Source organism: Charadrius vociferus, unplaced genomic scaffold (genome assembly GCF_000708025.1).
Source record: "Charadrius vociferus isolate BGI_N301 unplaced genomic scaffold, ASM70802v2 scaffold97, whole genome shotgun sequence".
NCBI lineage: Eukaryota > Metazoa > Chordata > Aves > Charadriiformes > Charadriidae > Charadrius > Charadrius vociferus.
This window is the reverse complement of record NW_009649316.1, coordinates 421,042-448,020: the sequence shown is the minus strand read 5'-3', so window position 1 is coordinate 448,020 and position 26,979 is coordinate 421,042. Positions and strand designations below refer to the sequence as shown.

Here is a 26,979-nt window from a genome sequence, read left to right as displayed (position 1 = left end):
CGGCCCCCCCTCCCGCTCCCCCCTCGGGGCTGGCGGGGCTGTTCCTCACGCTTTTCCCCTCGCCCCTCACCGCCGGGCAGCGTTCTGCTAGTGTTTTGCTGGCCACAGAGCCAGTAGCCCCCCTGCCAAGACCTGGGCAACTGCAGCCGGTACATCTGGGAAGTCCTATGGGTGATGCTGCATTGCTGTATATATATGTATGTATACAGACCTTCATATGTATTTACAACAGGCATCCTTCTATTTGAGCATAATAAGAATTCATGATCCAGACAAAGGTAGTAAACTGTAATGTCTGGAACTTAATATTCAGCTATCTGATTAAAATTGGAGGGAATGGGCTTTAATTATAAGTCACCTTCATTTTTCAGATATGCTAATTTAACTGTGCTGTTTTCCTTGGTTGACATGTTAAACATGTAGTAATAATAAGGTTTTACCAAGCATAATTACCAAGTACTCTTGGCCTTAAAAATGCCTCAGTAGTACCCGTGCATGATAATGAGGATACAATAATAGATGATGCTATTGTCAACACCATTTGCATTTGATAATTAGAAGAAAACAACAATTTATATTCAAAAAATGCTACATGAACAGCAGGATAAGCTGGACAGCGAAGGCTGTTGTAAACCATATTGGCTTAGATTTCCATAGCACATTAAAATAAGGTAGGTCTGGTAATTTAAATCAGCAAGAGAAATGCGGTGACATATCCTATCTAAAAATCTGTCTTACGAAACCTTATATATGGCATCCTCCCAGCCAGCTTTTAAGACAATGAATTACATTGCTATTCTCTTTAATGAGTGTTTCTAAGTCAAGAGTTTCTGATGAGACAAAAAGGAAGTGTGAAAAAGGAAATAGCTCTTGGGCCATTGTAATGACATTTGCTGTTATTTAAAAAGTTTTAAAAAAAGGGAACATGTGAAGTTACCTGGAGTTGCTATAACTAGCCTTCACAGCAAAAGGCAACAATGGTACACTAACCCTCCGACTGATTAAGCCCTTTAAAAATTTATTTTGATCCCCATTAAGTTCAAAACTGGGTTTTCAACTCGGCGTTTTCTTCTGCTCTAATAGAAACTTTTCTCCTCCTGTCACAGTAATGCACCAGACAAACATGAGTATGGCATAGGCTGTTTTACTGTGAATGACAAAACTGGTTTGTTTGAGGGTGTTTAGTTGCTTTCAAAAGTGGGTGAATTTTGCCTGGGGCAATGCAAAGACTGAACTTAGGAGTAGTGCAGCAGCATCCTTCCATCCTTTCTCTTCACTCTCTACTAGTATGACAGAACCATTAAGATCTGAATCAGCAACACTGATCAACGCAGGCAGGCAATGGCCTTTGACTTGCACCTTATAGTCTGGTCAGAAATTATTTTTCAGTTAAGTAGCTCTTTGTAAACGTTGATACAGTCTGTTTGTTTTGTACAGGAAAATATAAACACTTTTTTGCTTTGAGGGGGAAGAAGCAAAATCTATTTAGTTGCTTTATGTATTTTAGGGACCTGTTCTCTGGTACACCTCCTGTGATGTTCTTAGGACAGAGAAGCCTATGAGAGAAGCCTTTTCTCACAGTAGTAGTGCTTCAAAGGTGGAAATACAATCAGTCTAAACTAAGATGAGCATGGAGCAGTCTATGATAGAAAATATTGGGGCCTTCTATGCTGTTGTGTTTCTCTTGATGTTTTATTTACCATCATGATTTGCTCAGGTATTCTCTGAAATATCAGAGGACATTATTATGTCTTTTTGATTGGATGTCACCATATTAACACAAAACAAAACACAGACACCACTATACAATGATTGCATGTCATCTTTTTCTCCTACATGTCCCTCTCAAGCCAAATGATAAAAATCATTCATGCTTGTTAGACCTCTAACTACTTTTTCTTCCTTAAAAATGAAAGAACAGGTACTAAGTAAGAAACAGAACACATGGTAACTTGCTTTGTAAAATTCTACCTCCAGCTGAATCCTACATGTCATTTACCAATTGGGCAAACAAGAAATAATTAAGAATAAATTAGTATAATTTATTCTTCTCAATAATATCTGTGCTATTATAAAATTTGGATATTTATTTTCCTAATCAAGTGCGCAAACCGTGCCACTTAGCCACACTTAAAATTGTTTGAATCCAGTATCTGGCTGTGCAATTGTTTGATATTGCTTCTTGTGTTCATGCTAAGGATTAATAAAGGCTGGTATTGGCTTTCCTTGCATTAGAATTTCATTCCCTTTTAAAAAGAATATAGAAGGACCTGTGACACTCCAAGTCTGTATTTCCTCACAATAATGAAAAAACTACGATAGACTTTTTTTTTCCTTTCTTCTTTTTTTTTTTTTTTTCCCTGCTAAAATTTTATTGTCTCCAGTGAATGTAGAACTAACAGCTGGAGTTTGGGCACACCACATTTTATGGAATTAAAAAATGATTGGCATCTCAAAACTGGAGATCACTCTTTTGACTGATGATTCTGGCTTTAGCAATCCTCAGTCAGAAAAGAGTTGACTTATCATTCATACAAGAATTTAAAAATGTTTAGTATGTTTGCTGTTTTCTTCTCATGAGATTAAATATCTTAGTTTAAACGTGGACTTTACTCCCAAGTTTTAGTCCTAAATAACTGGGAACACAAGCAGACTTACAAGGAGTTTGCTTGTGGTGCTGGTAGCCCTGCCCTGTGTCCTCAACAGGTGTCCTATAAATACAACTGTGAGTCAAATATTCTGATCTTTCCAACTTGCAAGTCTATCATAAAGTAAAATGTTCTGTTCAGCTTCAGATTTATAAATATATGCAAATCTTAATCTGTTCTTATCATAGAGGTGTGATATTTCCTTTAGTCTCTAGGGAAATAAATCAAGATTCTATCTTTAATTATTAAATGCTAGGCACTTTCAGACCTTTGGGAATGAGGTAAAATGTATCCACAATATGACTGTCCTATGAAGTTACTGCCCTAAACTGACTTGTTCCTCATACTGTTGCTCCAGTGTGCTTAAGGATGCTGGACACTTACTGGAATCAACTTGCAGATTTTGTACCAGCATATGAAAACATTTGTTAGCCTGCTCTGATTTACATATCATTTCTTCAAGGTATTAGTGTAATTTGCGTCTCTAGTGTCAAAATTCACAGCCATGTTACGTAATTGGATTGAGTTTCCCAATATGTGTAATAAGCCTCTGAGAATATTGCATCTCACAGGTTGGTGGTAACACAGCTTGCTCTTTTCAATCCACAATAAAGAGATAAGTTCAGAAAGCTAAACTATGTTCACATGTTCCTCAATGTCGTCGTCGTTGTTTCTTTAGCTTTCCTCTATACAGTTCTATTCATCAAAATTAAGACTATATAAGATGGCATAAGATTTTGGCCCTAAAAAAACAAAAAGATATCAGCAAATTCTGGAAGTTTATCATCTGTTTTTGGGAAACCAAATCAAGATCAACATGATCGTAAATATATGCCATATGTAGCGTAGCTTAATGCAACAGTAAGGAGAAAGATCAGAAGTATTTCTTCTTTCACCTGATAAAATATCTTTTCAGGAACGTGTTGTTGATACTTTCAGTGAAATCAGTGTATTACGATAATTCGATTCATATGGTCACTTGATGCTTCTTTGGAAACATGGGGAAAAGCGGTCTTTAACAAAAGAGTTTGCAAAATGCAATCGGAGCTAACGGTCCCGTGCTTCAGTGATAGGAATTGAGAAAGCAAGCCTTTTATACTTAGTTGGAAGGGAAAAAAAAACACCTGTCACGTAGAAGAGGAAGGAAACCAAGGTTAGACCTTATTTGTCTTTTCCTCTCAGGAAAAAAAATAATCTGTCAGTATAATACAGTTTAATTCATAGATCACACACATTTTGGGTTTTGCTTCTATCATCACTTCTTACAGTAGGCAACTGATAAACAGTCAACTAATAGCTTCTGCTATAAATATGACATATCTGTTTTCTCCAAAGGGGAGATGAAAATAAACAACAATGCACAAACATGGAATTAATAATGCCTTTAGAAAAAAAAAAAACACACCAACAACTGAGTTTAAGCTTAAGTATTGTTTACTTTCTGCTGTGCAAATTGAGAAACAATTCTCTGCTGCATTTTGCATACCCTGTTAATTTCTATTTTTTCTCATCTAACCAAATGTGGAATGTGCTTTACATGCTTCATGGTATTAAATATTTTGTTTGTCTGGTAGGAGCAGAGTTTCCTCCCTAGCCATTATAAAGAAAGAGTAGTTTTCTAGTATAAAAGCCATTCAGACAGGAATCTGCATCTTTCGCTCTGAGTTAACTTTATTATGAGACTTCTGTCGAGCATCTTAACCAATCTGTAAATGGGTAGATAAAAACATTTTATTATCTCTTATGAGGTTAACTTTTCTTCATTTCCTTCTACACACCAAGTTTAAAATATCTTTATTCTGTACCTGTGCTATATTGTTTTGAGAGTTAATATTTGGCTTTCTGTGGGCATGCTTTTATATTCAAGTGCCCAGCAATTTTAACGTCACTTACTAGCTGTTTTGATCTTGCTTAAATTAAGTTAAACCTGGAATAACAGCTCTGAATTCGGAAGTTTTACACTGATATAAAACTGCTAAAAGTAAAGGGACCATTACAATAAGTATGCATTGTGAGGAAAAAATTACGTGTTTTGTTCTCGTTAAAGAGAAAAGCTTAATTTTAAACCTGCTAAAGTGACGAAGAAAAGGTAAGTTGTCTGGTAAAAATGTTATTCAGTAAACTAGTTATCAAGCATTATTGTCTTATCCCTGGGTCTTGAAAAACAAACAAATCAAACCAACAAAAAAAAACCACAAAAAACAACCAAACCCCACACCAAACAAAGAAACAAAAGATACTTGTTGATAAAAGGTCGACTGAGGAAGAACATAAGCTAGGTAATTGGCAAATGTATTTTAAGCTAAATGAGACTTGACAAGGTAAGTTGTGAAGATTTTCAGTGTTCTCTTCTCTTCTCTTCTCCAGCCTTGTGTGTTCCTCTGCCCTCTACCTTAAAACTTTTTATGCAGCATGACTCCAGGCTTCTCCATACTTAATTCAGATAGGTACCAGTGTGCAAAGACACTTAAGAGGGAGCTTTGTTTGTTGAAACATCCTCCAAAACATTCAGGTATTTCCAGTAGTGAAAAGGCTTAGAAGTATATTTACATGTCAGAACGTTAAAAACTGAAGAGGCATCTGAGGATTGGATATGCAAAAATATGAAAAAAAATATGAATTTTACTTTGCATAGAGTTGATAGTCTATTATTACTTATGCACTAAGGACAGTTTAATGAAATCCCAAGTGTACAATCAGACTGACTTCTGATTATTCCAGATGCAATTAACCTGCATTTTATTTAAAACTGAGCAGATAAGATGGCAGGTTTCACATACAACTTTTCCTATTGCATAGGGTGCAAAGCAGTTTGTAAATTTGTTCATAAAAGACACAGTAGTGCGATGGTGTCAATGTTTGCCAAATTCTCAGTGGACTGTGGAATGTTCTGCAGACTCTAAAGTAAACCAAAAACAATCCAGACATGTTTTTGTTTTAAAGTGGTATAAAAACTTCCTCTGTCCATTCTTCTCCATTGAAAAACCCCAAAACAACCTAAAACCAACCAACCAAAACCCTGCAAAAGACCTTGCTGTAGATATCTGCTCCTCTACTCTGCTCTCATGAGACCGCACCTGGAATATTGTATCCAGCTCTGGAGCCCTCAATGTAAGAAGGACTTGAACCTGTTGGAGCAGGTCCAGAGGAGGGCCATGAAGATGATGAGAGGGCTGGAGCACCTCTCCTATGAAGAAGACAGGCTGAGAGAGTTGGGGTTGTTCAGCCTGGAGAAGAGAAGACTCTGGGGAGACCTTATAGCTGCATTCCAGTATCTGAAGGGGACCTACAAGAAGGCTGGAGAGGGATGTTTCACAAGGGCATGTGATGATAGCATGAGGGATAATGGTTTCAAACTGGAAGAGGGTAGATTTAGAATGGGTATTAGGAAAAAAAAAAATCATTATGAGGGTGGTGAGGCACTGGAATAGGTTGCCCAGGGAAGTTGTGGAGGCTACATCCCCGGTATTGTTCAAGGCCAGGTTGGACGAGGCTTTCAGCAACCTGGTGTAGTGTAAGGTGTTCCTGCCCAGAGCAGAGGGGTTGGAGCTGGATGATCTTTAAGGTGCCTTTCAACCTAAACCATTCTATGATTCTGTATAGCTTAGAGACAATAAAAATAATGTATTTAATTTTTAAATCCTTCAAAATTGAATGCTACTAAATAATAAAATAAGACATAAGTTTAATTTTAAGGACCTCTGTTCTTTCCAAATGTAAAACACTGGAGAAAAAATGAATTTTTGTAAATTCAGAATGTAAAATATTAACATTTTCCTGAAAATTTCAAGTGCACAAATTTTGGGTACAGTTTTCTATTTTTCCTTTGTGAAATGTTGACATTTTGATAACTCTGAATTTCAACAGGCTGCTTTGTACACCTTTATTCTTGTAATGATTCCAAACTGAGTAATTTAATTAAAAAATAAATCCTGATCTCTCTGTTTAAATTGTAGATCACAGTAATTAATGATGTTTACTTTAAACTTTTTCTTATTTTCCGTAGTGAAAGACAGAAGTAGCTAAAGTACTGTGGAAGACGTTGTATGCCATTTGATGAAAGGCAGTGCAGCCAGAAATGTCTAATAGTAATCATGTAATAAATTGTACATTTGTGCTATTGTTATGATATTATAATTTCCAGTGTTTCTCAGGAGTGCTTACAAAATTTATTAACAAATCCTCAAAACAAGAAAGTTTTCTTATTTATTAGGTAGCTGGTCCTTGGATGCAATAGGGTGCTGATTTATAGGAGTCATACCATGATCTTCGGAATTAGAAAGGCTTTGGCTACTGTGAAAACTAGTCAATAGGTGTCAGAAACAAAGTTCAGGTAAAAAGATACTTTGGAAAATATCGTAAAGCACTATCTGTCTTTGGGCATCCAAACGCATTTTTAGAAATGTGGCCCTGATGGTGCACCCAGTGTTGCCCAAAGACTAATTCCCGAGTTGGAACCAGAACAAAGAAACAAGTCTGACTTCCTGCGCTCTCCTGTGAGCAAAGTAACCACCATAAAAAACATTACCTGAGACTTGTTCCTTTTCTTACAGAGATCTATAGAAAGGCTTGAAATAAACCTCAGAATGAGTAACCTTGGACAGTAAGGGTTGTGTGGAGACCACTAAATTCATGTAATTTATGGCTTCACCTTGGATGTGGAAAAATAGCTGCTACATTTTCTTCCTTTTCAGCAATAGCAATCGTTTTGAGCAACAATGTGTTACCTCTATTGATGGTATGCAACTTGAAGTGGAATATGAAAAATCCCAGGTGATCAATACGAGCTGCTCTAATCTTTTAGATTACAGCTGAGCTCCAGAGATACTTGCAGAAGAGCTTCAGTTACACTTGGACTTACGTGCTCCTGAAGCTGAATGTGAACTTGGCTCCCTAGCAGCTTGTCAAGACTGTCCTGTGAAATGTCAGTCACGTGGGGAAGCTGCAATATGGAAAGAGAACTATGCTCACAAAAGCACAGTGGGAAATAATACATCAAAGCAACAGAGGCCAGTAGAAATAGGAAACAAGAAGCCAAATGAGGCTTGTGTAAGACTTGCATTCCGACATGCAAATGGAAATAGTAACTGGGAAAGTAACTGTTGTGTATGCAGAGTATTACCCTGTTTGCAAAGGTGGAGTGTGGCCAGCTCTATTGTGGCTTAAGGTATTTAAAAAGTGGGTTGGTTTTAGTTACCCTTCTAATATATACAAGGTACAAAAGGTGTCCTCCTTGGGACAGTAGGTGGTACAGAAGAGAGTAAAAAATGAAGCTTCCACTCTAGCAATCATTGTCCCTATCTAGTCAATAAAGCAGTCCAAGAAACTTGCTGGGGAGTAAAGTTAGCTTTTAATCTTTAAAAAACAACAAAAAAAAAGTAACACTATATGGTAGATTTTTTTTTTTAATTATCTCCCACAGTCAAGAAAAACACAACAGAACATGCATAAGGCAAAAGGTTGTTGAACCACCCCAAATGTACCAAAGGCTGGTACATTTGGGAAATACACCTGACAGGTAATTATTTCCTTTCCCCATAAGAGAAGGTCTTCCTTGATAAGCTCTTTACTGATTTCTTGCTGACTGAAAAACTTGGAGCATGAGGTGTACCCTGCCTGACATTTGCCAGCCATTGCTATTGCTATTTATTGTTTTCATTAGTGGCCCTTCTGAGGACTAAGGAAAGGGTTTCTCCAGCAGTGTTCCTGTCACACATGATGAGAGGTTTGGGTAAAGGTTTATCATACTGAGCAACAGGCTTGTGACACAGGGCCAAGGTTGCTTTTCTTGTCATTGAAATTAAACCTGTGATAGGCAGTCCTCAATAACATCGGTTTCTAAGTTTGATTTTTTACAGGGGTTACCATTGACCGTGAGCTGCTTTGTAGCATCTTCCACATTTCGGTTAGCATTGCTTTAAAAGTTCATTTGAAACAGTGCATAAAATTTTCTAGTGACTTATGCTTATTTATTCCTACTCTTTCGGGGGACACAGTCTTGTGAATTAAACACGATGGATTCTAGCATTCATTTCAGATTATAAAACCTGCCTATGCAATATGAAAAGTAAGGCTGTCTCAGCATGCTAATATGCTGCAACCCAAAACAGCCGCATTAATATTCCTATCGGTTCTCATTGGAGATATGCCAATTCCTATATGTATTTATCCACATTCCAGAGTGCCCTTGCAATCTCATGACTGCTTTTCAGAGGTGCTTGGTGGCTTATTCTTTCTCCTCAGCACACTACAGAGAAATCACTCTACATATTCAAATTGGAGGAGAGAAATGTGTTGAGGATAACTAGCATTTAGCACACGGTACAAATTAAACCCAGATGATATGATTCTCTCCCTTGCTCCCCAACATTTACATTAGAATTCATATTTTAAAGCAGGAGATTTTTGCATTACAAGTAAAGATTAAAAGTTGCTTTAAACTTTTTTCCTTGCACTTGACAGGCAATTTGTATAATTAATGAGTTGGATACACTGGTAATAGTTAAGATTTTGGGGTCTGGATTGTAAATGTTCTGTTTGTACAGTGAAAATGTTGTAGAAAAGAGAAACTGTTAAAACTTTTTTTTTTTTTGTCAGAAAGGCACAGCTGTGTGTATTTCTTGGCTGAGAGGGTTTTTTAATGCTACTTCAGATTGACTCATCTGTTTCATATTCTGCTAGCAATTAATTGTGGCTATTTTGGACTCAGAACACAATATTAATATTGCAGTCATTTGCCTTTTCGCATCTAAGTTGATCAGCTTTCAAGTTCTTAATTTCTGACATATACATGTGGCGCTTTTTTTAGTAAAGTTGTTATTGACAACATGTTTATGTCTTAGAGCTAGTATCCTACAGCAAAATTATGATAATGGATTATAATTTGATAGGAACACTTGACCGAAGATTTGGAAATGAGAGGGGTGAATTTGTGGATTTTAGGTTTGGTATTTTTTAAAAGATCTGTTCCTCAGTGCACGCTGGACCATAATGATGGAAAAGCCTTTGTTCTTCAAAAGCATTCTTAGTAAGTCACTGTCACTTGTTTCAGTACTTGTATCAGTATCCAAATATTTCTCTTTTTAAGAAGCACTGTACACATCTTAGCTCTCTTTTTACTTTGCTGACAGAACCTTTGCAAGAGCTTCTGAGAGCCTCCAATGCAGCTTCAAATTATTAATAAAAACCACCTGTGACTATAAATGTATACTGTTCCTGGTTGTTAACATTTCTAAATGTATAGTTGTTTGTACACATTCTAACTTACTGCTAGATACAAATGTCAAGAAGATACAGATGATCTGCAGATTGTCTTTTTCATCTACTCAGACTGCTTTGATAAGGTATGTCAGCAACTTTGCAGGTGACCTGTTTATTGATCAGGATGTTAAGCATTTGAACAGACTTCTGTGAAGTGAAGCATCGAGTTTTTTTACTCTGCTTTGGCCACCAAAAAGCATTTAAGTCCCTGGTATAGTGAGGATTAAGCTTTAACAACCTCTGGGGTTGATAAATCAAGAGTTTGTGTGTATATGGTCTGCTTTGTGCTACAATCAAGGCCTGTGCCTTCAAATAGTCCGGTCCCTATACCCCAAATATTTCAGGGATTAAATATGTGGGAATTAAAACAATTGCAGGCAAAGCAGAAGGCAGCCCTATTTTTTAGTTTATCTAGTATGATAGGTAGACCATATAAAAAAACTAGAAACTATAAATAGACTGTAAAATAGGAAAGGACAGGTATCCTTTCCTGCTTTTGTTGAGTGCAAACACCAGAACTTATGAGAGGCTGCGCTTGGTAGGATAAAAGATCCATCTCACCTGGTACCTGGTTTCCAACAGCCATGTGCCTGAGAAAGCATCTGAAAACAGAGCAGGTGCATGGGAGCCCTTCCCTTCCATAGTCTTTAGGTCTTGAGGAATTTGAAGCTTGTGGACTGCAGAGGTTTTGCATTTGTATTTAATGACGTTAGATGACCTTTCTTCCACTGATCTAATTACTTGAATCTCATGGAAACTTGTTTCTGATGGACATATACTGTAATTTCCCTCAGAACAGGAGAGTCAGAGTAGCAAATGTTATCATACCTATGACAAAGTTATCAGTTCTTTCTATCAGAACAGAATGGAGTGGAGTGGAAGTGTGGTTTTGCTTCAGGAAGTTAACATTTAAATGGACCTAAGCTGGCTTGGATGTTAATACATCACTGAGATAAATGGTATGGAGGAGAGTTTATTTCTTTGCTGCTACGATGCTGGCAGGAGAGTGTGCTGTGTAATTGATTAACAGGGCACAGTACATTGACTTATATGGGGAAAGCTATTATATCTCAGTAACAGGAAGGTATATGTGATTCTGGTTTTAGTAGGTAAAAAATTGGATTCTGCAGGAAATAGCTAAAAGTGCTGAAAGAATCAACGTTTCCCAAGGATTTTTTTTTTTTTTCTTAAATCTGTGGCATAACAGCATTTCATGTTATGAAGGAAGTTTAAATAGTGCAATATATTTAGTGGAACTTTCATACAGGGCTAGAAATATTAGCTTATGTATGCAGTCTTTTAGCTTTTGTTCTCTTGGACCTAAAGTCACAAGTTATTGATGAGATTTAATATCTTTTTTAACATCTGTTCATTTCAAGTAGAATCCTTCCCTGTAATTCATACGCATTTATGGTGAATTTCCTACATTTTGAAGCCTAAATGACTAAGCAGATTGAGGGGTGTGTGTTTGGTTTTCAAACAATGAGAAATGGTTTTATTCTTTAGCTTATTAGTTGGTATCCCAAAACAGGTATAGGAATTGAATGCAGTTCTAAACAACAGTGAAGGAAAACTACATCAACTCTGCGTTTTCCACCCCCTGCACTCCCAGTATTGGTGATTTCAACCAAACTAAGAAAGCAGAGGTCCACATTCAGTCCTTCAAAAGCACATGTACACCAAACGAAGCACATTCATGATTGTCTGTAAAAACTGTGACTGCAGTGGCAAATACAATGTGATACTCCCTGTGGGATTTTATTTTTATTTTTTCACTATGTCAACCTTCTCTGTCTCGCTCTTTTGAATCCAAGAGGATGGATTAGCGAAGCAGAGACAAGGCAGGCCATACAGGGGGATGATGGTTTAGAAGCTAGTACTCTTTCCAAACAACTTTTTCCATGTTTCCTTTTGCATATCTTCATCAATAGCAGCACCAATATAGTAGCTGTCAAAATAAAAGGAGGAGGTTTTCTCAATAGCTGCTGGGATCAGTAAAAGAATAAACGTTCTGATGAGCTTCTACTATTTAGAGAGGGGTTTTTTTTTCAGCTATTGTGTTGTTTCTGAACACATTGTCAAAAATCCAGGTTTATTTTTTTGTTGCAGAAATTCAGGTTTCACTCACATTTTATCCCTTTAAAAGTTTTTTTTTGGTTGTGATTTAGGATAGCTCTTTTGTTTCACTTTTTTTTTTTAATACTGTGACTAATAGCCTCCCATTATATTCAGTAATTGGTCAAATGACATCAGTAGCAAAGATTTTTGTAGCTAAATCTTTGTATTCTTAATACTGGTCCATACAGATGCAGGTCCCGCCCCCCAGTATGAAACTATGGGTGGGGGAAAATTGTATAAACCTAATAATTTGCTTTAAAAAATATACTAAAAAAAACCCCACCAAAAAAAAACCTGAAAAAAACCCCCTGAAAACTGAAGAAAGGTACTTATTTGTTCAACATTTGCTCTCATTGATAATGAGAACATATTTTTTCCTTAACAGGAAATATTGTGTAAGATAAGAATAGGAAAATGCTATAAAGAGATTTTGTTATGTATTTTTAAAATATTTCTAATTATGCATTCTTTTGCTTTTAAATGTTTCATGTCATTTTTACCCAGACAACAGAATTAATGACAAATGACTTCAAATCTGTAGATAGGTAACGCTAATAATAAAGCGGCAGGGAGAGCAGTTTGCTAGCAGTCTTTAAAATGAAAACCTATTTTTATGAACTACCAAAAATACACTATAGATAAAGAAATACGTGAGAAAAACTTGGTCAATTATCTCTGTCTTTCTGTGATTATGACAGTTAGGGCAAAATTTGTAATGAGTGCTTCAGCCTGCTGCTCAGTCCTATTCTCAAGCTCTAACCTCATACTGCATTGACTGAAATAAAAGCAGCCTGGCCCAGGCCCTTGCTCCATGCCATACCCCGGCTGCTAGAGAGAGGTCCTGTGCGACCTGGGTGGACTGCTTGGGTAGGTGGTGTGACGTGGAGTGAGCACAAGGCACTGTGCCCACCCGGCTGCGGGCTTCTGAGCAAACGCACTGTGTGGCTGCAGCCAAAGCAAGGGGAGGAGGGGAATCGATCCTTCTCGTTTGTGGTATAAACAATAATGCTTAAAACCGTTTCTCTTCCCTTGTCAAAATTCCATCATTAAATAGTGTGGTAGTGAACTTTAAAGTCATTGGAATTGTCCTTTAATTCAGTGCAAAGCAATTGCCCTTTACTCTTGCCTGTGCCTTTATGCTGGTATGAATTTTGTTTTCTCTTTAACAAACTCTCAGAGATTTGTGAAGGAAACTTATTCATTTTGTTAAATGTCAAAGTACTGATTCATGAACTAATGTTCTTCTGTATTTCTGTGCTTCAGTTTCTATTGCTGTGTAAGTAATTTTATTTTTCATTACATGAGACTGGAAATTTTAGGAGACCTGCATTATAAATGAGTTGATTCAGTCACAATCCTTTTTTTTCAGTTAAAGTTCCTCTTCTGAGGGTAGGATTAATTCAGTCTCCATGTGTGATCCAGTCCAGCCAAATCACAGTTTTCTAATTGTACCAAAACTATGTGGTGTGGCTGAGTATTAAATGTGCTGTCTATCAGGGGTGGTGTAATGCTTTCTAGATACATAAATTAAGGGTGTTTCCAGTTATAGCAGAGCCTGTGTTGCAACGTGTGTGTTTAAAAAGATTAGACAAGCTGACTGGTGTAGGTTATGGGTTTTTTTTCCTGCTGTGGTAGGTTGTACCTGAAATGTAAACAAGTAATTTAACCTACATATTTCACCCATCTGTTGAAATAACTGAGGAAAAACTAGAACAAAGGGCAGTATAGTAACTATCTAAGTATTTGAAAAAAACCCAAAGCCAGTTCTCTTTATTCTAATTTACATAACTTCATACAACAGCAGATTTGTTTTAAACTTTTTTCTTTATTAGAAAGGCAAAGATTCTGATTTTGTTTTCTCCTATCTTAGATGCTAATACCAAGTTAATCTTCTTTATACTGAGTAAAATAGAAGTGAAGTGCTGAAATGGATTATAGAGATTATATTTTTTAAAAAAAGATTATTTTGTTTATTTTTTCAGTAAATGTGATAATTCATAGGCATTTATTCATGTACACTAATTTATTTTCTTTTTTAAAATATGAGGTTATCAGCACTTTTATTACAGAACTGAAAGTTTATATCTTATCTACTTCTTACAAAGTTTTCATGATAATATTTTTCTTTAGCATTACCTTTTCATGTCACCAAAAACATTCAGGATATATCAGGACAGGCTTTTTTGTTTGTTTATATTACCTGTAAGGAGAGTGGTGGCCCATGGTTAAGCACTACCATTACCTAATTTTGTCCTAACTTTGTTGAAGTCTTTATTTACTCATGTTGTGGTGTGTGTCTGTGTGTTTTATTTGTTTGTTTATGGATTTTCTTCTGGTTTTGGCAGTGGGTTTTTTTGTTTGTTTGGGGTTTTTTTGTTTTGTTTTGTTCTTGGTTTGTTTTTTTTTTACTGAAACATTGGATGTAGCCACACACATTCCACATTTACAAAATTAACAAGGCTGTGTTATTACCCCTAAGAAAAATAAAGGGCACATTGCCCCTTCATATGTATGAATAATGAACAGCATAAAGTGAATCTGGTTTCTTGTGTTTCAGAAAAGTGTGATGAACCTCTGGTCTCAGCATTACCCCACTCCTCCTTCAGCAGCTCATCATCTATGACAAGCAGCTATGTGCCAGGGTATGCCAAGTTAAACAAGAGAGGAGGTAAGGGGCACTCTCTACCTTCATGTTCAGATATTTCAAGAAAAAGACGATTAATGATATTTTTAATATGAAAATGCTGTTTATGTAAAATATCATTTCTATGTTTTAAAACAGAGTTTTAGCTGTCTGGCAGACTGTTTTTGTAAGCGGAATGAATTTCTGTTTGGTTGTATGTGACGGTAATTGCACTCCATTGCACTGCGGGGAGAAATACGCTACTAATAACATGTAGCAGCATGGGCCAAATGCCTAATGTCGATGGAGTCATACAGTACAGTTGCACAGTTGACTTGAGTTAAAAGGGCATACCTGTGTTCACTGGGTAAATGAACATTTGCAAGGTCATAGCTGTTGGAGCAAAACTAAACAGCTTTGATATGCTTTGTTGATTTAACTTGTTTCCTACCTTAGCAATGACTGCTGTCATTCAGCTTTTTCTAGCACCACAGGACTTTGCCTTTTGCCTGTATTTCTGTAATGCAGTGAGCTGTTGTTCAGAAGTAAGACAGCCACCTTAATTTTGGTGGTTGGAAGAACAAGTGCATAAGTTTGATTTGCCTGGTCTAACTATATCCTTAGCACTAGGCAAACTTATTTCACGGTCTGAACACAAGTCTTTGCCTTCACCCATAGGAATTTTCATGGCTTTTTCTTAATATTTCTAGATGTGTGATTATATGCCATTTTGATATCGATGTTTAAATTAATTTAACAGCAATGATATACGTTTAAACATGAAAATTTGGATTAACAGAAAATTAGTATTCTGGATACTATTGATTTTATTCTTTTAGAAATAATATCAATCTAAAAGTCCTAAAATCTAAAATTTCGCAGATTCTTGGGGAATTACCTTGTGAATCAATACCAAAATTTTATGTCCCCCTCAAAATACATGTCAAGTGTATAATGAATTGACTTAGTGAACCTAGAACTAAGAAATACTTTTACTTGAGGGAAGAAGAAGAGAGACAAATGACTACAGTGCCTCGATCTTCTAAATCCTGAAGGTCGATAATAGCGACCACCAGACTTGTAGAAGGCTGGCTTATTTGTGCTGATGCTTTATTTTTTCCTGCTTCTGCAGAAATTACGTTGCTCCTGCCTAGATACCGTATTCTGCCTCCTCAAAAAAACCCATAAACATTGAAACAAAAGTGGCAGTATTTGATCTGGGTGTTTGCAAACAAAATCTGAAATACTTTCAAATGGTAGAACATCCTTGAGGTTAAAAGCAGAGTTTGTGGCATCAAAAATATACCCTGGGTTGCCTATGTTCTCCACCAATTTTTTTATACCAGTGTTTGTGCAGTTTCTGAGTCAAAAAAATTCTATACCTTATGAGGAAAGCCATGAATTTACTCTTAGCCTAATTGTAATCTTAATCAAAGCATATTATTGGCCTAGCTATTATTACAAAATAAAAGAAAGAAAGCAAGAAATGAAAATATACTGTTAGGGGAAAAAAGTCTCAATAATAAAACGGACTATATACACATACTTCCTTGTATCTATCCATTTCCATGGTGTTGGGCTCACCCTGTCGCAGCTCCTCCGAGCCTTATGGTGGATGACTCAAGCTGGAGTAGGGGCTGTGCTGCGTTGTCAGTGTCCCCAACTCTTTACTGGGAGGTGGACACAGATGTCAATGACAACATTGACACAGCAGGATCTGCTTGAGGTTAATTGTATGTGTTCTCAGGGAATGGGGTGAGGGGAGCTGCACTATGAGGTTGGCCAAGTGGGAGACATGGCTGGTGATGCCCTGGCTGCTGGGGTACCATCCCCTGTCCACAAGGAGGGTGGGCAGTGCTGGTGGCACCAGCAGTTTCTGACAGTTTTCTGGAGATCATCACACAGGAAAGGATGAGCCAGGTCTGATGTCGAGCCAGGAAGGTCAATCCACAAGTGGAGAAGAAATGGGGCTGGGCATGGATACACCTAGGACATGGCTCAGGTAGGGCCTGGGGGGCTGAAATAGGGCTCCCAGGCCCACAGGCAGGTGGAATGGGTCCCCAGGGGGACTGGACAGGACAATTATGGCCTGTTGGTACCCTCAGGGCTCTGACATTGATGTTTGCTTATTAGTCTGCAACTCCATTGTCGGAATTCTCTGTACATGCTTGTTTGACGTGTAGGATTATTCTCCTTTGATCTTTTTTTTTCTCTTTTTTTTTTTTTTATTGTGGGGTTTAGGGTTTTTTCTGCTCTAAAATCAGCTTTAGCCATCTCCCAAGGTTGCTTTCTTTTAAAGACTGCTAATTGACCCAGTGAGTTGCTTATAGCCCTACTCCCTCTGGTACCACCCTGTGCCTGTACTTTCAATATCTACTATCATGCCATGATTGTAGTCCTCTACACTGCATTTTTATTTTACAGTAATAGTTTGTTCTCTGCAGAATATCTACTTTAGGTACAGAAATACATCAAAAATGTTATACCAATAGTCACTAGCCCATGCAATCACAAACCCAAGTTAAAGGTAAAACAGATTAGGCTATGTCACCTGGTTGTTAGAGAATTGCTATTACAACTAAACCAGCTAAACAGAAGCTGAAGACTAGCTTAGAGAAATATGACTCACAAGGTCTAGTCCTGCGGCCCTGCACAGTTGATGCAAAACCAGTGGCCTGTTAGTAACATCGGCAATTTCTTTGGTTGTAGGCCGGTAGATAACATTGTTTATTGCTTCAGAAATTTAGAAGATTACTTCTGAATGAGAATAGATGCCGTTTTATGCTGGCTTTGGGATTTGACTTCAGTGTTGCCTTTATTTTATTAGATGCCTTTTAGTAATTCTCAGTCTTGCTGTTGCAAGACATGGGTTTTGACAGGCTGTTGGGTCCCTTAATTTGTGTTTTCAACTGCTCATTGTCCAGACTAAAGAAGTTAAGGAACAGTTCAATTGTAAAACACTGCTTATCATTTAGGTGGAATTCTGCTGTATCTGATTACAGTTATGTTCATTTGCATTCTATTCCCTGTTCTAAAATATTAAAAAAGCCATTAGAATCACTTTAATAAAATAGAGCTTTGTATCAGCTTGGAGGACAGGATCTTCAAATTGATTTTAAATGACTATTTCTCCTTTTAGTTTACTAGACTGCTCATTCTGTTATAAGCAAAAGGCAAATCAGATGTTTGGAATTTAATTTTTTTCTTTTAATTATATTTACCATCCCCTTTCTTACCCTTATAATCACTGCAGTGCAGTTTCTTTTAATGATGTTTCTTTAGCAATATGGATCTACAGTGCTGTCATTAATCAAACATTTGCCTAATTTACTCTATCAAAAGGTCATTTGAAATTTAGTTGCATCTCTCTGCTTAAATAGCAACTTCTTTAGACTGTTGTCATCCATCTCATAATACCTATGAAGCCTAGCATACACACATTACAAAACTGAAGTTTCAGTTTTGCTTTCCTAATTCTGGTGCCAGTAAAGGTACTGCAGAATTCAGGAATGTGTTTAACATGAGAACTCGGACTTCACTGTGTTTATGCTTCTGCTTCTACAAATGATGGAAAATAGCTCCGATTTAATGCTGAACTATTTTACAACATCATGGAATTACAGATATTGCTAATCAAACCAGTAATAAGGGAATCCAATTTTTTTCTCTCCAAAGAGTCATTATCAGCTAATAGGTTCCCAAATCAAATGTGCTATTTAAACCACACTGTGCTCAAGTCATTAAATAGAAAGAACTGCCCCTCCCCTAGTCCCAAACCCTTTAAATTAAGGAAATACGAATTTGAAAATTCTGGTCTCCAACCCAATTATATTTTCCTTTGCTATTTTCATAGCACTTCATTCTAGACTGGCAGACACTTTAGCAGAATAGATAGTATATTTTATTCTGTTGATTAAGACACTGATTTACTGAACAGCCACGTCATGTTATTAAGAAGGTTGCAGTTGTGACTGTATTTACTCTGGTTCAGTTTCCTGCTATAAATGTTGCAAGTGGAAGGATGCACATCAAAGATTTTAATATTTTCAGGAGTTTTTAGCTGGCTTCAAAAGTATGCATTAATTTGTTCCTAATGTTTGATATTACTTTGTTTACAAATCCCGTAACTAGTGATCTAGGCAAACAGAACTAAAACTTCATGGAATTGTATTGATATGGAAACTGAGCCTCCAGGATGTATGTTTAGGATATTTTGCTATGTCAGTATGTGAGAATATTTCACATTTTTCACAGCTGTCTACTCAGATCCCTGGAAGCCTTTGCTGATTTATGGATTAGTACATGTACTTTGTTCAAAGGAAATACAGATTTTATTGGCAGAGTATAACTTGATTAAAAAATTTAATCTCTCCAAATCTGTTTACTTGGTGCTTCATATTCTTCTGTGTTGCCCCTTGTTTCTGTTCTGGTACTTATTTGTTGTTAGGGTAAGCAAAGAGAAGTATCCTGAGCTGCTTTCGGGGAAAAAAAACCAAACACCAAACTGTTTAATTAGAGGAAAAATTGCTGCTTATATAAACAAATATTCAGTGGTTACCTGCAGGTCTGTCAGTCTCTTGAAAATTCATGCCAAAATGTATTAAAAATTTGAAGCCCTAATTTCTATGTCAGTGAGTAAGAGTGTTTGATTTATATAATTGTTACGACTGTGAATCTGTGTTTTCACAATCACAAAGAGCACAGAGGCCTGGGGATACAATGCATGCATGCATGCATTTTACACCAGCTCTGTCTTTCACAGATCCCCGAAGCACCCCAACAGTTTCATAGGCTGCCTTCCCTCTTCAGCCTTCCTGGGTGCTTTCAGTCACAGCAGCTGTGAAAAGCTGTTTTATTTTTATTTCCATGGAAAGAAGTAGGGAACAAGAAGGCCCTAGAAAATGTGGACTATTTTGTCTTTTTCTCTTTGTGAGCAAAGGAATGTGGTTCCTGTGCTATACTACTACTTATCAACACATTTAACTGGTGCTAGTGCTGGGTGAAGCAATCACTGCTATCCGTGTCATCCCTGCAAAGAAAGGAGAGGGAAGAATCTTTGAGACTTTAGGTGTGGCAAAACTGATGTGGAGACTGGAATGATGCAATGAATTGCATAGTGAAAGTAGGTTTGGGGAAGGTAAAGTGTGGTGACTCCTGCCTTCTGTTAAAGGCTCATAAGCAAAAGCTTGGACTTCAAAAGCTTAAGAGCACTGAATTAGCAACTGTTCAGACAACACTTGCTGTAGTGAGATTCTATCAAATTATCCTTTTGAAAGTAAGATATTTTTTTCATTTTAAACAACTAAGTCTTATCACTTACTGCATTGTAGTATTTTTTGATATTTCATTTTAATTCTAAAAATGACTAGCATGTTGTTCAGTGTCAATATAACAAAGTTACAGATTATTTTTGAAATGTCTGTCACTTGTATGAAAAAACAAAGCACCACAGAAGAGGAGAAATGTACATGGCTTTTCTTTTTTGCTCCTGTCACTATCACTTTTATCTAAATATATGCAAACATCATTAAATCTTTGAATACTCTAAAATCCTAAAACTTTTTACCATGGACTCACTTCTCAAAAAAGTATTTTGAATATTCTCTCAGTTATCAGCTCACATTCTATACCTACGTAAAACAAACATTTCTAACTGTATTAAGTGATCCCATGTAGTATTTGGAGAAATATGTGAATGTGTTACCTTTGAAAAAAATATTTAATTTTCTTGTTCAAAATGACTGACACAGGAGTCATTCACATTGGCACATATATGCCATTAAGTTATTGACAGCACTGTAACAGATTTTAACTAAAATCCAGTTAGTAGGGTAGAAACCTACAAAGATTTCAGAGTTCCTTCCATTTTTGTCATACCTATTCTTCTGCAAAAGCAGACCATCTTGCTACCACTTTACTAACTAAAGTGGCATCAGAGGAGAGTTTTCAATTAGTTCATTCTAGAGCTTTTTAAAAATCTGTCTACAGATGCTTTTGCATATGTGATGTCAAGGTTATAAGGTCTAACATCTTATGACCTGCCATCAGTAGAATCAATGGACTGCATCACATCATAAGGAGGATTCTTAGCACACATTTGATATAATGCATTATCAATCTTCTTTTTAATGGTTCCCAAGCTGTTGGACGTTACACTTCTCACTGGTACAAGAATTAATGCTGCCCATCATCCATCTCATACCATTTTAATTTAGGAAAGGAATTCTACATTATTTCAACATAATGTAATGTTATATAATATAATTGGAAGCTGCTTGAAACTGAGCAGAGTCTCAGAACTTCAGAAATAATCCCAGCAGACAATGAAAGTATGAAGGTCATAATGAATCTTTGGATGTGTGGAAATTATCTTTTGCACAGTGGAATAAAGAAGAAGAAATTTGGCATCCAGGGCTTGCTTTCAAGTCCAGTATTAGGGGGGAATCTGAAGCTGCCAACAAAACTGATGATGGAAGATGGAGGGAAGTTTTTGCAGGAAAGTTGATGTTCAAAAAGAAGTCCATTTATCACCACTGTGTAATCCCTGTCTAGGCTTTCATGATGCTTTTTAATCATGGTCATGACCTTGACCAGTTATTGGAATTATTGATGTGTCTATAAAACAAGAACTGGAAATTTTAAGTGTTGGCACTTAATTGAGACAGTGTAATTGAGACAGCATGTTTTTTTTTCTCTGTGGATTTTTAAATTTTTGCTTCTGTGTGGAAGATGCAAGAACTTATCTATAATGGGATGTGATTCTTTTATTCCTCAAATCACTCCCAGTAAGTCAATTAGGTCTGTTCTGCAACAGCTCTTCCATTATAAAAAAAATGCTTGTGAGAGTCTCACCTGAGAAGAAATCAGGATATCTGGCCTAGGCTCTTTTTAGCATGGCTATTAAAATCTCCAAAACCATAACCAATATCACTAAGTCTCCAGTTCCTGTTTACTTTACTATAATGGTATATGAAAAGGATTTCATAGAACTATAGAATGGTTTGGGTTGGAAGGGGCCTTAAAGATCATCTAGTTCCACCCCCCGGGACCCCTCCCACCAGACCAGGCTGCTCAAAGCCCCATCCAGCCTGGCCTTGAACACTTCCAGGGATGGGGCATCCACAGCTTCCCTGGGCAACCTGGGCCAGTGTCTGCCCACCCTCACAGTAAAGAATTTCTTCCTAGTGCCTAATCTAAATCTACCCTCTTTCAGTTTAAAACCATTACCCCTCGTCCTATCACTACACTCCCTGATAAAGAGTCCCTCCCCATCTTTCCTGTAGGCCTCCTTTAAGTACTGGAAGGCTGCTACAAGGTCTTCTCAGAGCCTCCTCTTCTCCAGGCTGAACAACTACAATTCTCTCAGCCTGTCCTTACGTAGTTTTGTTTTTGACAAAGTGAATGTAAAAGGGATGGTTTGCATCAGCCTGGATTGTGTGAGCTGTTAGGGCTTTTCCATTCATGGGACTTGCCAGCAATTTGGTTTGGATGTGAATCTCAAAGTAATAAGGTGCTCACTCTGCATTAACGTTGTCCAGATAGGGACAGTGGGGAGCTAGTGTGCAGTAATTAGCGCACTGTAGATCATCACCTTAAATACTGCAACCTCCTTATGTTGGCAAGACCTTTGGGCACACTGAGAATGCCTGTACGCAACATAACTCATTATATTTTGATTAAAACTCTCTTAGAGGAAAGTTATTATAGCATTCCCAGTGGTTTGTAAATTCACTGCCCAGATTACTCAATGCTGTCTTTTCTAGGTAGGTAAGAACTTAAGAGTAATGGATAGAGTAGCATAAAAGAATGTTAACAACCATGAGAAAAAGAGTAGTATCAACCACTTAGCTTTTGTCTGTCTATAAGAGAGCTCTTGCTGAGTAAGAATTTATAAATAATTAAAACACTGTTGCCTTTAAATAAATAAACAGCAATTCCCTTTCTGTAAATACGTGCCTTAGATAAACACACACTGTGCAATCCAATACAGTTCATTTGCTGAAACTATGGCACATACTACATAGTAGATCAAATTAGGTGATCAGAAGTCAGGGCAAATTAAATGTTATTACCTATTAAATAATTACTTTTCCATTTAAAAACTGTGGAGAAAGAGTTATTCATGACTCCAGAAAATAATACTCTAGCGGATGATTTACTAATGCAACCTTAGAAATATATTTGCACTGGACAGAGCATTCTTTGTGTTGCACAGAGTATAAACAATAGAATTTCTGGAATGCTTTAGAAAGACTACAAGTAACTCATGTTTTGTGTGTGTGTATTTATTTGTTCGTTTTATTTGCTTCAAGAAGTGGCTCCTTTAGGAACTCCTTTACCTGTGAGGGTAAATGAAAACACTTCCTTTTTATTAGGAACATGACCTTTTGGTATTATTCCTAATAAAATTTTTGCATAATACTAACTTCAACCTCTGGGTTTGTCCTTCTTTTAAAATCCATATATAATTGAGGCTCAGCTCATCATTCGCGAGTTCTTTTAGAACTAGAAAGAAAAGTCTTGTAGGAAAGGCATTTCTCCCGTCATGGCTATCATTGCTGGAGTCATATAATTTTCTGTATGTTTTTATTTGCCTCATATCCTACCACATAATCAATTTTGCTTATTCCTCACCTTCAAAAAATAAATAGCTACGCACCCCGCTTTGATTTGTAATGCAAATCACTTCAGCTCCATGAATGCTTGTATCTCTGTTTTGAAGACAGTTGTCACTGCCACTCAGTTGACCTTAGCACTTGTTTTCTGTGCTTCAATGATCTGGCCCTAATGAAACATTTTTCATAAATACCTACGTTTTGTGGAAGGAATTCTTAAAAATACAAATAAAAATGTTTGCACTAGCTTAGTCCTCTGAAGCCACAGGCTCTTTCAGTCTCAAGAGAAATATATGGGGCAGTAGGAAAAAACATGCATTGCAAGAAGATAGCAGATTTTGCGTAGGGGCAGGAAAAAGAAGCATCAAAAAAATTATCAGTGTACATCCAGGTCAGACTGACATATGGAAAAAGTGACTTTAAAAAGGAAAAACATCCCCCTTTTAATTCAAAACACAATCCAAGAAACAAAGTCTGTGGACAGTGAAGCTCAAATAATTGGAAAAAATAAAGCATCATTAGCTTACATTAATTTACCATAGCCCAACGAATACAGAAAGCATGACCGTTTTTTCCAGTTCATAACTGATCTGTTAATTAAAGTGTTCAGAATACCTAATTGGCTTATTTACTACATGTCTAGATGGGGAGGAGGAAAAAAAATAATACTGAGCTCTCTCTTAAACATTGTGTGTGAAACTTTTTCTACAGCAATCGTTTGCAGAGGCAGTGGTTCCAATTCCAGCTGGAGACATAAGGCAAATGGGTGGCTGGCTGGGGCCACAGATGGACGGGGACAGCAGATCCGCCCTGGCTCTGCTGAGCAGCTAGCTTTTCTCAGACAAAACTCAACTTAGTTCATTAATCGTTTGTGAAGCTAATGAATGGCTGCCTCTGGCAGGAAAGTGGCTGTGCTGATGGCAGAGAGTAGGCAGCCTCACAGACAGTCAGACTGAATCCGTATATCACAGATACACTTTTCCTGTATCCTTACGGAGCAGTGCAGCTCTGGCTGTTTGTCCTCAGCGCAGCCAGATTCAACACTCTTGACTATCCTAAAAGCTCAGAGTTTAATTTGAAGGTTTCTCAAGCAGCACTGGGAAATTAACCTGTAAATAATTAAGAAATTTGTTTAGGTGTTCTTACTTGCTTCATGTCTATGCTATCTTGAAAAGGCAGATCTGTATAGCTCTCCAGCTCCCCTCAGAATACTTATATTCTTATTTGCATTTGATCAGAAGCTAATCGCCTCAAACATGGGGTGGCTGACAGGTTTATACTTGAGCTTTATAGGTGGTGTGGTATATCTGGTCTGCCTCTTTCTTTCTGTTTGTAGTCAGCTGCTTCAAATTTCACACGAATGTGCCATACACATAAGATAGTTTGAAAGTTCTCGAAGTGTTCAAGACTAGGTTGGATGGGGCTTTGAGCAACCTAATCTAGTGGAAGGTGTCCCCGCCCATGGAAAAGGGGTTGGAACTAGATGATCTTTAAGGTCCCTTCCAACTCTAACCATTCAATGAGTCTATGATTCTAAAACTCTTTCCAAATGTCATTAAACTTGTATTGCTTTTATTTGGTATGTGTTTCAGAAGCATTCATCAAGTTTACATTCACAGAAGTATCACCTTTATATGGAGGTGCTAGTCAGATGGTGTATAGGTGTTAGTGCAAGAAGAGTATTGCCAATGGCAGGTTCTTGCCTGCATAAAGATAATTTTTCACAGAAGGACATTAGTCCTTGTAAATTGAGTACTAAGTTATATAATCAATACATTTAAATACATTGCACACATTACCTCTGGTGTCTAATTTCAATTCTTAAAACAGGGAGTGGAGTTTTATCCTATTTGAAAAGCTGGCACACTTTATAATTAAATTTTAGTGTTAGTATAAAGGCTGAGACTGGCTGAAAAATGCGCAGTAACGACACATTAGAGTTCTGCTAGATGCCTTCTCAACCCAACGCCTCACAAGAAACTTGCCTACACTGGAGTTGGCACATTTAACAAGCAAATTAGGAAAGTTCATATTCCTCAGACAATGGAGCTACTGTGTTTGCACAGGTGAATGGGAACATGCGGGATTAAAAAAAAAACAACCTCAACGTAGGAGAACTGGCCGACCTCTTTTGACAGGTCCAGTACATTTAGGAGTAGCAGAGACTGACAGTTAAGATATCCTAGGCTAGGTTACATCCACAGATACTTCAAACTAATATATAGAGATGTGTGAGATTCATCTGGAATTGAGGCAAAGATGCAATGAGAGTACAGAAAATGCACCGTCAGCTGCTTCCAACGTGGGTGCTTCTTGTCAGATACTTTGTTTCACCCTCTCCTGCGCACAAAATGCAGGTTTTCCTTTCATAGATGGGTGTAGTGCAACTGGGTAGATAGCTTCTTCAAGCACAGCCAGAGCACTGCCTTTCCTAAATAAGCCATAAACAAGTGTAAATGCTGGTAGAAATGGGAGCTATTTGGCTACCATTATAACCTCCCAGTACAGTAATATGCTGAAAGACAGAAAAGAAATAATGTGATAAAATGAGTCTATTCGCTGCAGGATGAGAGAGTGCAGCTATTATTCATGTTTCAGCTTTCACAATTAGACTTAGATTATTCACAAGCAAATCTGAGCTACACAGTAAGAGACAGAACATTAATACTCATTTTTCTGTATATGAGTTATTACGTAAGTCACAAAAAATATCCCTGAATCTGGAAGAATCTGACTTGGCAACTAGTCCCACATCATAGATTTGCTGCTGGTTTCACTTTGTTTTGTCTCACTTTCTTAGATGAAAGTATTTTTTAATCTGTTTGTGTGTAAGACTCACTTTAATATTGATAAAAATGGTACAGGTGCACATACATTTGAAGGGAAAAAAGTGCATACTGAGCAAGATCACTTACTCTAGAAAACTTGAGCTTTACACAAGCCTTGTATAGCCAGATATAGGTGAAAAGAGAAGAGGTGGACAATAAAGTGTTGTATAGATCCCACTCAGAGCGCTTTGAGCAAGAGAAAATCCTTCCCTTGAGTAAGAGAGAGAGTACTTTTCCTTTATTATGTTATCAGTGTAGCTGAGATTTGAGCCAGCTTTGTGCAGAATGGCAGATGACTATAACACTGCAGGGTGAGAAACTGTTGGTGTAATTAAGAAGTAACAATTTAGTTATGCTGACCCAGAAATAATAATTAAAAAAAAAAGCTGTTATAGTTTCTGTGCTCTTTTCTGTGTGGAGATCTGTTGTGCTGAAGGACAGCTAAGGACCAACTAACCCTCAGAAAAAATGTCAATAGTAGTTTAACCCTTTCCTTCTACTATCTGCCCTGCTTTTCTCCTTCTGAAGTGATCCATTTGTTTAGCTGTGATATATTGTTCACATAGGATAATATTGTTCTGTATTGGACGTCTTTGGTAGTTTGTCAGTCAAATAAGAAAGAACTGAATATCGATAATGAGCTAGTCTGTCTTCAGAGCCCTAAACTTTTCTGACTGCTTCTAGGACAGATGTATATTTCTTTTAGAATGGATTTATATTCTTTGTGACAAAATTTGTTTGAATGGTCAATTTTCCAAGTCACTCAGTGTTAGGTGAATTGTTTCTGCTGAGATTCATGGGGCTGTGTATTTGATAAGCAGTGGAAAAAAAAAGGAAGAAAGCTTCAAAAGCTGCTTTTTGAAAGGCTGTGTTTTAGATGTGTTTGC

At 37.2% G+C, this 26,979-nt stretch overlaps 1 protein-coding gene across 1 annotated transcript in view; it reads left to right on the top strand.

Annotated features, from left to right (window-relative positions):
* LOC104290340 (contactin-associated protein-like 2) overlaps window positions 1-26,979 on the top strand; it is a 792,176-nt gene that overhangs the window by 352,121 nt on the left and 413,076 nt on the right. Inside the window, exon 2 of the mRNA XM_009889431.1 lies at window positions 14,584-14,694. Coding sequence (XP_009887733.1) covers window positions 14,584-14,694 — 111 coding nt within the window. The remainder of the gene's footprint in view (window positions 1-14,583; window positions 14,695-26,979) is intronic.